The following is a 17,183-nucleotide window of genomic DNA, read 5'->3' as shown; positions in this document are numbered from 1 at the left end:
TTGGAACATGGAATATACAGACATTGGTGGACAATACAGATAGTGAATGTCCTGAACGCAGGACTGCCATCGTCACGAGGGAATAGAGACATTTTAATATTGACATAGCAGCACTCCAAGAAACTCGAAGGGCAGGAGGAAGACAACTGAAGGAAGAAAAAGGAGGTTATACCTTCTTCTGGAAAGGACTGCCTGAACAAGAACGACGAATACATGGAGTAGGCTTTACTATTAAAAATGATCTTGTGAAGCTCTTGTCAGAAGTTCCTACTGGCATTAATGAATGACTTGCAACTCTCTGGTTAAAACTTGCCAGAAACCAGCAGCCAATTATTCTAAGTGCTTATGCAACAACATTAGATGCTGATGAAGACATCAAGGAAATTTTTTATAACCAACTGGACACCATCTTATCAGAGATACCTAAGGAGGATAAAATTATCCTCTTGGGTGATTTCAGTGCAAGAGTTGGGTGTGATTTTGATTTCTGGCCAGAAACCATTGGGAAAGAAGGAGTTAGCAATAGCAACCTGAATGGAATCCTACTTCTGACTAAATGTGCATAGCACAATCTTGTTATTACAAACACACTCTTTCATCAGAAAAATAAATTTAAAACATCATGGAAGCACCCTTGGTCAAAACATTGGCATCTCCTGGATTACGTAATTGTCCGTGCCAGAGATCGTCGTGATGTACTCCTCACTAGGGCCATGACGAGAGCTGATGACTGCTGGACAGGTCACCGATTAATTCAATCCACTATGGCCATTAATATTGTTCCTCAACGTAGGCTCCAAGGAAGAAAACCAAGGTGTAAAATGAACATCCATGCCCTTCAAGATCCTATTAAGTGAACCTGCTTTCAAACAACTCTCAAGAAACATCTACCGATGGAAGTCTCGGAAAATGTCGAGGAACACTGGATTAAACTGAAGACATCCATTATTGCAGCATGTGAACAAACTATTGGATACCGAACTAAGAAACATCAGGATTGGTTTGATGAGAATGATAGTGAGATTGAACATATCGTTGACAAGAAAAGGAAAGCCTTCCAGATATGGCAGAAAGACATTAACTGTGCTGCTAAGAAAAAAATCTATGCCAGTGCAAAGGCCGAGGTCCAAAGAAGAACTAGAGAACTTAAGAATGCCTGGTGGATAAAGAAAGCTCAAGAAATCCAGCACTTTGCAGATGCTCACGATGCACGGGGCTTTTTTAATGCCACAAAGGCCATCTATGGACCAACAAATTATGGTACAAATCCCTTACATTCAATGGATGGTAGGAAACTTCTTAAGGATAAAGAGTCTATTGCACTGCGCTGGAAAGAGCATTACTACAACCTCCTTAATCGTAACTCTATTGTGGCTGATGAGGTCTTCTCACAAATTCCACAACAACAAACTAGAGACGAGCTTGCAGTATCCACTAATTTGGATGAAGTCAGTAAAGCCATCCATCAAATGAAGAACAACAAAGCTAGTGGACCTGATGGGATTCCTGCTGAAGTCTTTAAAGAAGGTGGGCCTGAACTTACACAACAACTTCATAAGCTCATCAAAAAATCTGGATGAGGGAGGAGATCCCACAAGACTTTAGGGATGCCATAATTATCACCCTTTTTAAGAAGGGTGATAGAACAGATTGCGGGAACTATCAAGGTATCTCTCCTCTTGCTACCACAGGTAAAATCCTTGCAAGGATCCTCGCAAATCACCTCTTGCCGATCTCAGAGGATGGTTTCTCCCCTTCCAGGGGGACAGTGGACATGATCTTTACTGCACGACAGCTTCAAGAAAAATGCCGGGAGCAGAATCAACCTTTATATATGGTGTTTATTGATCTGACTAAGGCTTTTGACACTGTGAATCGAACTGCTTTCTGGCCCATCCTTATGAAAACTGGATAACCTCATAAATTTGTGAATATTTGCGACTCCTTCATGACAACATGACAGCAACAATTTTGGACAACAATGGCTTTCAGAGTAATCCATTCAGAGTCGGATCAGGCATAAAACAGGGATGTGTCATTGCTCCTACCTTATTTACTGTCTTCATTGCTATGATTCTACACCTTATAGAGGGGAAACGTCCTACTGGTGTGGAAATCATATATCAAACAAATGGAAAGCTTTTTAATCTCAGTAGGCTCAAAGCAAAAAGTAAGGTAATGTCAACTTCTGTCGCAGAACTTCAATATGCCAATGATAATGTAGTCTCCGCACATTCAGAGAAAGATCTTCAGACTATCCTAAATGTTTTCGCAGAAGCATATGGAAAGCTTGAGCTCTCACTTAATATTAAAAAAACCAAAATGCTTCATCAACAAGTGCGAACTAGTCCCTCTGTAGCACCATCGATCCAGCTTAATGGTGTGATGTTGGAGAATGTTGATCACTTCCCCTATCTCGGCAGCCATCTCCCTGTAAAAGCTGACATCAATGCTGAAATTCAACATCGTCTGAGCTCTGCGAGTGCTGCATTCTCCCGAATGAAGCATAGAGTGTTCGAGGATCAGGATATTTACAGGGAGACCAAAATGCTTATTTACAAAGCCATTGTACTACCGACCTTACTGTATGCCTGTGAAACATGGACCATCTATAAACGTCACTCCCAACTTCTTGAAAGATTCCACCAACACTGCCTCTGGAAAATTCTGCAAATTACTTGGGAAGACAGATGGACTAATGTTAGCATTTTGGAAGAAGCAAAGACTACCAGTGTTGAAACAATGATCCTTCAACATCAACTACGCTGGACCGGCCATGTTGTTCAAATACCTAATCACCGTCTTCCAAAGCAGCTACTTTACTCCCAACTTAAAGATGGAAAACAGAGCATCGGTGGACAGCAACAGAGGTTTAAAGATGTTCTTAAAGTGAATCTGAAAAAAGTAACATGAACATCGACAACTGGGAAGTCTTGGCCCATGAACATCCCAAATGGAAGTTGGCTATTATCAAAGGTGCTGTGGACTTTGTAGAAGCACTAATACAGGGCGAACGGGACAAATGAGCTAAGCGGAAGGCATGTCAAACAAATCCTCATCATGACCATCTTCCATCTGGAAACCTATCTCCTCACTGTGGGAGGCTGTGTGGATCCAGAATTGGCCTCCACAGTACCTTACGGACCCACTGTTAAAGACCTTATCTTGGAAGACAATCTTACACGGCCACGAGTGATCGCCAATGAATGAATGATCCCTATCTACACCTGAAGTATGTTATCTCTGGCCTAGAGTGCCTTAGGTCAATTACTGGAGGTCAAAATGGAGGTGCTGGGGAAGCGAGAGCTTGAAGTATAAAGGGCAGAAGATATACTGTAGCTCTGTTGAACATACACAGGTAGAAGGCTGGACAATCCAGAACTTTCTACTGCTTATTAATCACAGGGGCCAATGTTGCATATCTCTGTTCTCTTCTATGTCTCCAGAAGCCTAGGAGGTCTGAGCACACACAGTCCCATTTAGCTCACTCAGGTTGCAGTCCTATTCACACTTACATGGGAATAAATGCCAACAATATTTTTTTTAATAGTTTGCAGCAACTCACAGAAATGTCTAAAAAAAACCAAACACCTTGCCACTACATTCACAACTGCATATGGTACATATCTTTTTGGAATGAAGAAATCATAGTCTTTAACTTAATCGTAAAAGTTAATGCTGGGTTCTTAAGACCAATCAAAGAGCATGTCTATCAAAGGCATCAAGGATGCTTAAGGACACATTCCCTATCTATTTTTAGTGCGTGGGAACATATGAAGATGCCTTATGCTGAATCAGATAATGTTAAGGTTTTAATGTGAATTGTATGTTTTATGTTGTGCATTGCCCAGAGTGGCTGGAGAACCAGCCTGATGGGCGACTAATAAATTTAATAAATAAATAAATAAATAATCAAACCCACCCGACCTTCTTCTCCCTCCTATCCCCTCCCTCTTGCCCCTTCCCTTCCTCTTCCTTTACCTCTCCCTCCCCATCCCCATCCCAATCCCCTCCTTCCCCTTCCCCCTCCCCTTCCTCCTCCCCATGGTCAGTTTTCAAATTCTTCCAAGCTACACAGGAAGTGGATTGGACTGTGAAAGACCAACCCAAATTGTGTTTGCATTTTGACCAATTTGTAGGGTAGTCCAATATCTCAGAGAGGAGGTGAGGTCTCCTGCTCCCCTGGTGCATTCACAATAGCTGCCCAATTTCCCTGCTTTTTAAAGTTTGATACAAATATCTGTGGGCTATAGCAACATTCTTAAGCTGCAAGTTGTTTGCCTGTGAATAAGTTTATGCTCTTCCCTGTTTGAAGCAATGAGGAAATGGGTTATGGTGAACAAACTGTAGAACAATGCCTAAGTCCTGCCATGATTATGAACTTTCCTCAGAAAATCCATAGGCAAATAATGCTCTGCAAATTCTGTGCTATAAATAGTTCCTTGTAGATATGTAAACCAGTGACATTTGTTTCCTACAGGCTAAAAATGTTCCACTCTGAAAGCTGGATTTGATTGTTACCCTGGATTAGTCACACTTCAGGGGATCAAGATGCAAATCCCTCATGACAAAAAAAAAATCTAAAAGCTAAATAGATGGGTAAATCAGATTGCTCCATAACAATTCTTGCCCTTTGTCTCTGGTTATAATGAATCTAGATTAAAACAAATAAACGAAAACTTATTCCTGTAGAAGCTCCTCTCTATGATCTGTGGCAGGGTTGGGTTTCAGGACCCAATGCTACTGTGGATCACAGAAAAGGAGTGCCATCCTCCCACCCTAAGGAGGGGCCCAACCTGGTGCCAGCCCTCCCTGTGGGGTAGATTAGGTTGAAAGATTGTGACTGGCCCAAGGTCACCCAGCAAGCTTCATGACAGAGTGGGGAGTTGAACCCTGATCTCCCAGGCTGATTGTGTGAATCTGATAAAGCTGAGTGTTCTTGCGAACAGAGGATCATAAATTATATTAGAAAGCATCTGGCCCCAAGATAATTTCAGCAAAAATTAGCACACGGTTTCAGCTAGGAAATATAAAGCAACAAGTGCAAGCAAAATAAACATCTGGGCTGTTACATATAACATAGTGCATGCTAAGTATGCGAGCCGCTGGTTACTCCTGATCCCATTGAATTTGTTGAACTGGGTGGCAAATCCCTTTCCATGTTCAATTGTTTCCCACCATCTCCTGCTGTTACTGATTTGAAAGGGCTTTCCTTCTGCCCAATGCACCCACCAAATCTTTTCATACCTCCTCCCCCCAAATTGTATTAGATCCTCCACCACCCACCATGGGAGAAAGCAAGAGATTGTCTGTCATTCAGTTTCAAGTTAGCAATGGGAGGACCTAGAATAGTCAGTTTCAGGCTCGGAGGAAAGAACACAACTTACAGTGCATGCTGTCTCTCTCTGTCACCGGGGGGGAGAGGGGGGCTCTTTGGTGCATTTGGCTCCCCCTCCTATCCCCATCAGCTGTTGAGCAGGAAAAGAGAGGCTTTGCCTGCTGCTGGATTGGTTGCAATATCAATGCCACATTAAACTACTAGAGCTTGCTTCTGTCCCCCCCTTCCCCCTAAAAGCCCAATGAAGCTCATTTAAAAATCTCTTCCTGTAAACGCCATGTTTTCAATTAATTGTTTTCATAACATTGCAAAATAGCTTTTAAGTGGAAATATTATTCATTAAACATTTCATTTTATGTTTGATTGCAAAATAGTAGTTTTGAAAAAACCAATGCGATACAGTTGCAGAAGCCAGAAGGAGGAAGTACCCCAGTTTAGTAACAAGCAGGATGAACTTCAACTCTTAATACAGGAGAGTAATTACGACTTGATAGGTATAACTGAAACTTGGTGGGATGACTCCCATGATTGGAATACAGCAATTGAAGGATATAACTTGTTCAAAAAGAACAGAAGGAATAAAAAGGAAGGTGGAGTCATGCTATATGTAAAAAAAATATATCCCTGCACAGAAATACAGGAAGATGAGCTTGGTAGCTCCACTGAGAGTATCTGGATTAATATTAATGGGGCAAGTAATAAAAGGAATGTGGTGCTTGGAGTCTATTACCGACCACCCAATCAAGGAGAAGACAAGAATGTAACTTTTGAAAAGCAAATTGCCAATGTTTCGAGGAGGCATGATGTAGTAGTAATGGGGGACTTCAATTATCGCGATATCTGTTGGGAGACAAATTCTGCCAAACACGGCCCCTCCAAGAAATTTCTGACTTGTGTTGCAGATAACTTTCTCCTACAGAAAGTGGAGGAAGCAACCAGAGGATCAGCTATCCTGGACTTGATTCTATCCAATAGAGATGATTTGGTGGGTGAAGTGGCAGTTACGGGAACTCTGGGGGAAAGTGACCACACCATACTTGAATTCTTGATTTTAACAGAAGCAAAAGTCATATGCGCACCCTGGACTTCAGGAAAGCTGATTTTAATAGAACAATTGTAAGTACAGTTCCATGGCAAGCGACCCTTTGGAGAAAAGGAGTCCAAGATGGATGGGAGTTTCTAAAAAAGGAAATTCTAAAAGCGCAATGGCAAGCAATTCCAACAAGGAAAAATGGGGAAAACAGCAGAAGAAGCCAATTGGCTTCATAAAAAGCTTAGAGAGGACCTGAAAACAAAAAAGGACACATACGGGAAATGGAAAGAAGGCCAGGCCACAAAGGAAGAGTACAGGCAGGTATCATGGAATTGCAAGGATGGCATCAGGAAGGCTAAAGCTGAGAATGATCTGAGGTTAGACAGAGATGCTAAAAGCAACAAAAAAGCTTCTTCAGGTACGTCCATAGTAAAAGACAGAGAAAAGAAATGGTGGCACAGCTATCAATGAGGATGGCAAAATGATAACAGATGACAAAGAAAAGGCAGAAGTGCTCAATTCCTACTTTGGCTCAGTCTTCTCCCCAAAAAAGGGTCTGTGACCCTCCTGGGAAACATGAAGTAGAAGGGGCAGGATTGGAGCTTGAGACTGATAGACAAACGGTGAAGGAATACCTAACCACTTTGAACGAGTTCAAATCGGCAGGGCCCGATAAACTGCATCCTAGAGTATTGAAGGAATTGGCTGAAGAACTCCCAGAACTGCTGTCTATTATCTTTGCGAAATCATGGAGGACTGGTGAAGTGCTAATGTTGTCCCTATCTTCAAAAAGGGCAAAGAGGAGGAACTGGGGAACTACAGACCAGTCAGCCTAACATCAATCCCTGGAAAAACTCTGGAGCAGATTATAAAGCAGTCAGTCTGTAAGCACCTTGAAAACAATGCAGTGATTACTAGGAGCCAACATGGATTTATCAAGAACAAATCCTGCCAAACTAATCTTACCTCGTCTTTTGATCGGGTAACCTCCCTTGTAGACTATGGGAATGCTGTGGATGTATCTCAACTTCAGCAAAGCTTTTGACAAAGTGCCCCATGATATTCAGATTAGCAAAATAGCTAAATGTGGGTTGAATGGAACAACTATCAGGTGAATCCACAGTTGGCTCCAGAATCCTACTCAAAGAGTGCTTATCAATGGTTCCTTCTCAAACTGGGTGGAAGTAACGAGTGGGGTATCACAGGGCTCAGTCCTGGGCCCAGTGCTCTTCAACATTTTTATTAACGACTTGGATGAGGAGATACAGAGCATGCTTATCAAATTTGCAGATGATACAAAATTGGGGGGCATAGCTAATACCGTGGAAGACAGAAACAAAATTCAAAGGGACCTTGATAGCTGGAGCATTGGGCTGAAAACAACAGAATGAAATTCAACAGGGATAAATACAAAGTTCTACACTTAGGAAAAAGAAACCAAATGCACAGTTATAAGATGGGAGATACTTGGCTCAGCAATAGGACATGTGAGAAGGATCTTGGAATTCTCATTGATCACAAGCTGAATATGAGTCAACTGTGATGTGGCTGCAAAAAAGGCAAGTGCTATATTAGGCTACATTAACAGAAGTATAGTTTCCAAATCGTGTGAAGTATTAGTTGCCCTCTATGCAGCACTGGTTAAGCCTCATCTTGAAAACTGCATCCAGTTCTGGTCCCTGCACTTCAAGAAGGATGCAGTCAAACTGGAACAGGTTTTCAGAAGTGCGCAACAAAGATGATCAGAGGACTGGAAACAAAGCCCTATGAGGAGAAAGTGAAAAAACTGGGCATGTTTAGCCTGGAGAAGAGAAGACTCAGGGGAGATATGATAGCACCCTTCAAGTTCATGAAAGGTTGTCACACAGAGGAGGGCCGGGATCTCTTCTCAATGGTCCCAGAGTGCAGGACATGGAATAATGGGCTCAAGTTTCAGGAAGCCACATTTCGACTGAACACCAGGAAAACCTTCCTAACTGTTAGAGCCATATGACAATGGAACCAATTACCTAGAGAGGTCGTGGGCTCTCTGACACCGGAGGCATTCAAGAGGCAGCTGGACAGCCATCTGTTGGGAATGCTTTGATTTGGATTCCTGCATTGAGCAGGGAGTTGGACTTGATGGCCTGTAGGCCCCTTCCAACTCTACTATTCTATGATTCTATAATTCTAAGCAGGAATGAACTGTAGGAAAGGAGGAGGAGGTGTGGATAGAGGGTGGATCCAACTTCAGTTGCAACTAGCTATTAGGGGGAAGGAGACAGGGGGCTTGGCATATGATGGAGGAATGCCCATGCACCGCCTATTGCAGAAAAGTCTGCAGCATTGCATCTGAGCGCAAGGATGTTAATGTGATTGATTATCAATACAGGAAAGCATATCAATTTTTTGGTGGTGTTTGTAATTAGGATTTGTGAATTCAAAAGTCTGTACTAGCTTTCAATGTTACATGGATGACGGTGAATTAATGAGGACACAAAGCAATGACATTGCAGATTATACAGTCGTATGGACGGGCCTTCTGTGTCTGTCACTATTGACTGTCAGGAGGAATTTAAAAACATTCCTGGTTACCCAGGCAATTGTTGGCTGAAAGGGACTGTTCCTGGCAACCCAAAGGTCACTGATGAAAAAACATTTTTAACTATAATTGTGTTTTAGAATGTTTTAAACTGTTTTTAGAATGCTTTTCTTTTCCTTGTTAAATTGTTTTGTTGATATGTTTCCAGCCCTAGACTCCTTTAGGAAGAAGGGCAGGATATAAATTTAATATAATTATAATTAGTCTGACTTGGTATAAGGCAGTGTCATGTGTTTAAAAACCATTGCATTCATAATCTTGTGACTCATTTGATACATACTTCAGTCACATGATGACTCAGATGCAGAAGACATAAACTTGGGCCAAAGAGAAAAAAAGGAGAGAGGGAAATTGTTGTGCAAACCCATCCTGACTCTAGAAAAAAAAATCAAAGTAAATAGCCACAGCAATTTGTTATGTGCTGGGAGCATACGAAGAGTGTTTAATATACAACTGAGAACTGTAGACAGAACTATCTAGACCAGGGGTTCTCAACCTTTTTTGCTCCATTCCCCCCTTTCACCATTGTTCAGAATATAATTCCCCCCTTCCCAAGATAGTCTCTCATAGCGTGTTGACGTTTCGCGAGTGACAGTGGTGTTTCTCGTGAGAGAAAAATTTCTTAGTTTATATTATAACAGAATTTCTTGGAGCACTTTCTGGTCTTTAAATAATAATTTAATTTGCAAATGAAAATAATGCTACATGTTCAAGAATCGATTTTAATCTGTGACATTCAATAAACTTTATTGAATGTCGCAGATTAAATTAAAAACAAACTACAATTTTACAGATTGTACATAATCTACAGGAAATCACACTTTGCTGAATAGTGGTCCCAATTCCCCCCCCCCCGGAACCCTAAAATTCCCCCCGGGGGGGAATTCCCCCCTTGTTGAGAACCCATGATTCTAGATTCTAGAACAAAGCTTTCAAAAGCTCTTAATGTCTCCTACCTGGCTCTATGAGAAAGATGATCCATAACCTAGAGCAGTGGTTCCCAAACTCCCCCCCCCCACAAACCTCTTGAAAATTGCTGATGGGCCAGTTTTTGTCTGCCAGTTGAAGCAATTGTAATTTGCAGTAGTGTAGTGGCAAATTCAGAAGTGCAGGGTCCCTTCATGATAGTCACAGTAACGCCCGCTCCCTTTCCCCCCTGCTGAGCTGAGAATTAGATCCTTGTTAACACCTTCTCCCACAACAACAGAGATCCCTAGGAGTCAATCAGCACGCAAGGGGAGAGTGTTAGCTACTGAAAAGAATCTTCTCAATGGCTGACTTACCTCCTTTCTCTCCGATCATTGCCAATCAGCAGGAAAGTACAAGGAGGCATGTTAGAAAACTTTCCAGTGGCCAACACACTGCCCTTTCATGCTGATTGGCTCGTAGGATGTTGGAGGCATAGGGACCCTGCTGAGGCCCTGCTCCCAAAAAAGTAAAGGGTCTAAGACACCCCCCCCGATCCTGGACGACTACACCCCCAGTAATGTGCTATGCTAGATGCTGTATGATTTTTAGTTGTATTTTTACTGCTCTTTTTTTCTTTTTTATATTGTATTGTGTTACAATTTGCACTCCATCGAATTCACATTGTAATACAATAAAATACAATATAGTAAATAAATGTAGCAATAAAAATACAATTAAAATCAACATGCATATTTAATGCAGACATGCTACGGACCACCTGAATGAAGCTCGTGGACCACTGGGGGCCCATGGAGAACAGTTTGGGAACCCGTGACCCAGAGGATTTCAGATGTCTTAGGATCTGTGACAGCAAAGGGTTTTCATCTACAGCTCACTGGGAAGCTTGTGGCAAAACGCTGGTGCCCTGTCAATTAGTGGCTGCTCAGACTGGTGCCATCAAGATGTCAAATTGAAGCAAGACAAGACTAGTGTCACACTGTAGTTTTTTGGTACATCAACCCTTACTTGAGAGAGGAGAGTCTGGTCGTCTGTGGGATACTAAATTTGGGGTTCCTGCTTGCTGGTGTTTGGATTCTCTGATCGCTTCTTTCTGCTGGGCAGGTGTTGCAGATGTTCCCATAGGCTTCTCTCTACCAACTGAAATTTAATTATAAAAAAGATTAAAGGCCATCATCTTTTATTTCTCTAGAAACTTCCCCAAAATTCAAGAGGTCAGCAGGTCTTGATTTGTTTTCACTATATCATATTATGCATATTTTATTCTTATGAATTGTGTAAGATACACATATTTGACTTTTTCTCCTAGAAGGTCATCACTCCATAACATCTCCCTACACCAAATGAGATGGTAATAAATTCCTATTACTGCTTTGGAAATTCAAGTCATATGTTATCACTGATGTACACTTCAAGCGGCTTATCCACCATAATTCAATCCCCTATATTTTCTCCTTTTTATAAAGAAAACAGTGCCATAAGCCTTCTTCATCCAAAATTAAATGTCTGCATAGTTCACCAAGCACTGCTTGTATGCATACTGCAGGTGCAAAGAAGAACCAGATGCAAAGTTATAGATTTCAAATTGGCCACAACTTTATTGAAATAAGCTATAACTTACAAGATCCAACAAAACTTTTAAACTTGCAAATATTGCAATAATCAGATATGCTCATGCAGTGGCAACTGGAAACATTTTCGCGTGGTAGGGCTCCAATTTTTAACCTTGCTGTTTTCATCACATAAGGACTTCTACAGCATATTTAGGAAAGTGTGCCATTAAATGTGCAGAGTGCCATCTCTGGGCAGTGTAAGAGCTTCCATGTTAGACAGCCAAGAATGATTTTCAGACAAGATTGACTCCATGCTTCGTATTTAGAAATTAAGCCATACCACATGATGTGATTTTTTCAATTCATGTACTGCACGTCCACTGCCGAAAAACTAAGCACACACACAAACTTTTAAAATGTGAGGAACACTTGCTTCCAGTTGTATGCAGTTTTCCTCTCCCACAAAGTCAATTTAACTCTTCATTATCCAGAACACCTTTGTCTCTAAATTAAATGAACCTGTACACACACAAAAGTTTCATTTGAGCCAGAGCACAGCAGAAAGTATTCGCAATGCATGGCTCAGTCCTGAAAATGTGAAGTAATGATCTCTGTTCAAGTGCAGAGTACATCACACCAGACTAATCATAATTAACCTCTGTTATGTCTGAGATCAGGGAGAATATTTTCTAGATTTGGGGAAAGATGTGGAGTCTTACTGAGACAGGCATAGAGCCCAAACTTTTCATTTTAGAAATCACTGACAAAAATCACAAAAAAACAAGCTAGATATAATAGCACCAGTATTTTCCTTCATTTATCTACACTGAAAATATTCTGAGCTTAAGCTAGGAGAGGAGTTTGTTGAAAACAGATCCACACATCTTTTTTGGAAATACTCTGGAAAATATGCTGGAATTGCAAGTTGCTCAAATCAACCTCTCCTGCTCCACCCCACTTTTAATGAGTGAATGTAGGGATATAGTGAATACAGAGTTTGTTGCAACACATACACAAGCCATTCACAATTTCTCCTCCCAATTCACAAAAATAATTGCAAAATGATTATGTAAAAATGTCGTTCCTAATTAGGGGCGTATTTGCCCCCACCATAATTACAGGGAAGACTTGGGAACATTCTCGAATCAAGTGCTAGGAGCCACGTGAGATCAATCATCCTATCAGGGAGGGCGCTGAGCAGCAGATATAAGGCTGCTCCATTCTTCCCGCGCTTGCCTTTTTCGCCTCGTGGCAGCTGCGTTTGATTCTCATTCCACGTTGCTCCGTTGGCGGCTTTGGCGTTCGTTCGGAGATTTTTCATTGCTTGTGATTCCTTTGCCTCTCGTTTTCCTTTTCAAGCCTTTACTTACTATTATCGGATCTCTGACGATTAGCTGGGCGTCGGGAGTCCGCCTACGCACCCGCGGCGGCGGGGCGGCAATCCGGCTTCCTTATTTCCTGGTTTAGTTCCCTTTAGTGTTATTGCCTTTTAAGTTTCAGTTACGAGGGTTTGAGTTGGTTGTTTGTTTGTTCCTGTTTTAGTTTGTGTGTCTTAAATTAATTCTGCCTTTGCTTTAGTTAACGTTGAGATATTTGCTCCCCCCTCCAGTTATTCTTGTTGCGTAATTCCATTTAGATTGTTAATCCTTTTGGTTACTTTGGTAGTTACCTAATTAATTTTAGAGCAAAGGTTTAAAGATATAATAAGTATTGTTTCTGTTAATTTAATAACTAAGGTATTCCATTACTTTAAAATTCATTTACTAGTCGTTATTTATTCCGTTTATTAGTGTTAAAAATATAAATTACCCCCCCTTCCCACTTCCCTTTACCTTCAATCCTTTTTCCACTTTCCCTTTGTAAATAAATAAATAAATGTATAAGTAAATAAGTAAATAAATAAAATATATAAATAACCAAAGAGGTTGGGTTAATTTATTAGTTGTAGTGTTATAGGCACTTGGTGTATGCTAATTATTATTATAATTTGTTGACTCCATAATTAGATTATAATAGCATTTTGGTCTTTTGTATAATTGTTGTTGTTTATTGTTTCTTACAAAATGCCTCCCAGGAAGGCTCAGCGGAAAAAAGGGGTGCGGGTGGTCAAGCAAACTACAAAGCGCCCTCTACCACAGGAGAACCTGTCTTCTGACAAAGAGGAGGATTTTGGGACCATCCGTGCCTTGGTGTCTAGGGTGGAGGCGTTGGAAAAGGAACGCAGACAGCCCCTGGATGCTGAGGCTGGCACAAGTACCGCTCCAGCAGGTAAGAAATCTGCACGGTTGGCTTCCAAAAAGCCTAAAAATCGTATTCTTGCTGATTTAGTTTCTAGAATCGGGGTTCTGGAAGCTGCGGTACCCAGTGAGGAGCCAGCAATCCATACGCATACTGCGTGTTTACCAGCTGATCAAGCACCTATTTCTGCTGTCACACCTTCAGTTCTGTCAGCTGCCGGGCATATGCGAAGTCAGCAGCCAGTTCCACATGATGCTGCAGCGTTTACTCCAATGGTTTCTGGGTTTGCAGCACCTTCTGTGATTGCCTCTCCTTCAGCGTATACCGGTGAGCAAATCATGCACTCACAAGCTCGCAATACACATCCACAGGATTCCACTGCCCTTAACAGGGATATACAAACAGCTGATTCTCCTTCGTTGGGAGCAGCTGCCCACCCAGTAGTGTTTATGGGAGGGGTGTTGGTACCCCAGCACCCACAGCTTCCTTGGCCAGCGGCTGCAGTGAGTCCTTGGCAGCCGCCTTCGATTTCCTCTTCTCAATCACCTGCTTCTTTGTCCCTTCCATATGGGGTTTATCCTCAAGGCGATACGAACAAAAGAAAAAAAATGGAGGGGAGAGTATATTGACTTGCTTACTCTCCTGTTTTGTGAGCACGAGGCTAAGCCTAAGGACGGTCAGGAAGGGAAAGAGCGTGAGGCAGTGATCAAAAGGAAGGTGGATAGGGTGTGGCCTAATTGGTTGAACGCCTATACGATTTATATGGGTGTTATGACCCAGGCTTATCCGTCTAGGGCTTTATCCATGATAAAATATCAGGATATAGTGCATCGGGCCTTCCGAGAATTCTCTGGAACCGCTTGGCTTAGGTATGATCAGCATTTTAGACAAAGTGCAGCATTAGATCCTACCCTTCGTTGCGACATTGAACATACTGGACTGTGGCTACGTTCTATGACCTCCGCCAGGCCCTCTCTTGGAGATAGGGCCGATAGTGGGCATTTATTGGCACGTGCGCAGACTTCTGCCTCTGGCTACAGCCAAGGCGGGCAGTGGGTTCAATCCCAACAAGTCTGCTGGACATTTAATAGCAATGGCCGATGTTCTAGACGTCCCTGTAGGTTCCGACATGTTTGTGCACTGTGCTGAGGCAACCACTCTAGTTCCTCTTGCCAGAGGGCACGTACAGCTCGAAAGGGTACAGGGGAGCACCCACAGCCAAAACGTGGTCTGGCAATAGCGGCTGTACGTCGCAAGGCCAGTAGCCCGATCAAGCTGGCTCCTTTGGCGAAGCTGTTAGACCATTATCCCAATCGGCAGGCTGCTAGTTTTATACTCCAGGGTTTTACGGATGGTTTTCGTATCCCTTATGAGGGTCCTAGGATTGCTACATCGCTAGTCAATCAGCCCTCTTATAGTAATTTAGCGCCTGTAGTTTTGGCCAAGCTTCATGAGGAGATACTTGCTGATCGGATATCAGGCCCCTTCCGTTTTCCTCCTTTGGAAAATTTGAGGATTTCCCCTTTAGGTATTATCCCTAAGAAGCAGGCTGGAGAATATCGCCTGATTCATAATTTGTCATTCCCAAAAGGGGCCTCTGTCAATTATGGCATTTCCCCATCATTTGCATCAGTTAGATATACTTCTTTTGACGAGGCGGTTAGAGTAGTTAGAAAAGCTGGAAGGAGTGCTTTAATGGCAAAGTGTGATATAAAATCTGCTTTTCGCCTTTTGCCAGTACACCCTGAGGATGGGGATTTGCTTGGTTTTAAATTTCAAGATCAGTTTTACGTTGACAGAGCTATGCCAATGGGCTGTTCTGTGTCGTGCACTGCTTTTGAAGCATTTAGCACATTTCTAGAATGGGCATTGAGGAGGAAAGCATCGTCCTCCTTTTCTGCTCATTATCTTGATAATTTTTTTTTATTTGTGGGACCGGCCGTGTCTTTTCATAGCCTTCATTTGATGCAATCTTTTGACACTTTAACTGACGAATTGGGAGTTCCGTTAGCTCCCAAAAATTCAGAGGGCCCTACTACTTCCCTTATTATCTTAGGGATTCAGTTAGATACTGTGACTCAGTCCTCACGTTTGCCGCTTGAGAAGTTGGTAGTACTGCGTCAACTGCTCTGTTTAGTAATAGGGTTGAAAAAGATCACACTGGCCCGGTTACAGGAACTTGTGGCCACTTAGTTTTTGCTTCCAAAGTTATTTCCCCTGGTCATGCGTTCCTCAGGCGTTTATGTGACGCCATGAAGGGAGTTCACTCTCGCTTCCATTTCATAAGGATCACGTCAGGGATGAGAGAGGATTTGTACATGTGGCTTGCATTCCTGAAGGATTTCAATCGCCTTTCCTTTTGGAGGGAGGAATTAATCTTAGAAGCGAAATTACCGGTGCATTCTGACGCTGCCGGATGCATTGGCTTTGGGGTCATCTTTAGAGCCCAGTGGTGTGCTGAGCGATGGCCTGACAGTTGGCGAGATATCGGAATTACTTCCGATTTGACATTTTTGGAATTTTTTCCAATTGTGGTCGCTGTTCGTATCTGGCCAAAGGCATTTACAAACCGCACAGTGCGCTTCTGGTGCGATAATATTTCCACAGTTAGCGTGATTAATGGCCAAACTTCTAAGTCTCCTCGTGTCATGCGCTTGGTGCGTGCTTTTGTGTTGCAATGCTTGCACTTTAATATTTTATTCCTGGCCAGACATGTTCCAGGTTTGCAGAATACAGTAGCTGATGCACTTTCACGCTTACAGATGGCGCGCTTTCGGGAGCTTGCACCTGGAGCGGCTCTGGATCCTGTACCAATCCCACCTTTCCTGTGGAACCTTGGCAACTAGAAGTTGGGGTTGCGATTGCTGCCGCTCTGGCTCCCAGTACTCAAAATGCGTATGAGCGTTCATTTGCTAAGTTCCAGACTTTCCGTATAGGCACAGAGCTGCCTTTGGAGTGGCCTATTCCTGTGGAGCATTTATTGCAGTTTGTGACACATTTAAAAGGGCACAATAATTCTGTTTCTACTATCGCTGGTCACCTCTTGGCACTAGCCTTTATTTCCAAGGAAAGGGGGCTGCCGGATCATTCTGTAGATTTTAGGGTCAGATAGGTCCTTGTGGGTTGGTCGTGTTCCGCTCCCAGGTCCGCTGGCTGGAGGAGGCCAATCACGCCCGATGTCCTCCTCCAGATCCTGGCACTATTTAATTCTTTATGCTCATCTCAGTATGAGTCGCACTTGTTCGCCGCAGTAACTCTGACAATGTTTTATGGTGCTTTTCGCCCTAGCGAAGTATTGCCCCTTCTAAGTGCGATGTGACTTATCAAGCCTTATGCTTTTGTGATTGCACATTCGGTGCAGATATAGTGAGGTTTTCACTGCGGGTCTCTAAGACCGATCAAAGGGCCATGGCAGTATTCGTGCTTTTACGAAGTCGCCAGGTCCAGGTATTGTGCCCTGTGTCTGCAATGCGACAATTCTTATCCATTCGGCCAGCGGGCCAGCATTATTTG

At 42.6% G+C, this 17,183-nt stretch overlaps 1 protein-coding gene across 1 annotated transcript in view; it reads right to left on the bottom strand.

Annotated features, from left to right (window-relative positions):
* Nucleotides 1-17,183, bottom strand: part of RP1 (RP1 axonemal microtubule associated) — a 296,219-nt gene that overhangs the window by 217,460 nt on the left and 61,576 nt on the right. The window contains exon 16 of the mRNA XM_061598841.1: nt 10,882-11,019. Coding sequence (XP_061454825.1) covers nt 10,882-11,019 — 138 coding nt within the window. The remainder of the gene's footprint in view (nt 1-10,881; nt 11,020-17,183) is intronic.

Source organism: Rhineura floridana, chromosome 1 (genome assembly GCF_030035675.1).
Source record: "Rhineura floridana isolate rRhiFlo1 chromosome 1, rRhiFlo1.hap2, whole genome shotgun sequence".
Classification (NCBI taxonomy): Eukaryota; Metazoa; Chordata; class Lepidosauria; order Squamata; family Rhineuridae; genus Rhineura; species Rhineura floridana.
The sequence above is the reverse complement of the archived record's forward strand: the minus strand, read 5'-3'. Positions and strand labels throughout refer to the sequence as shown.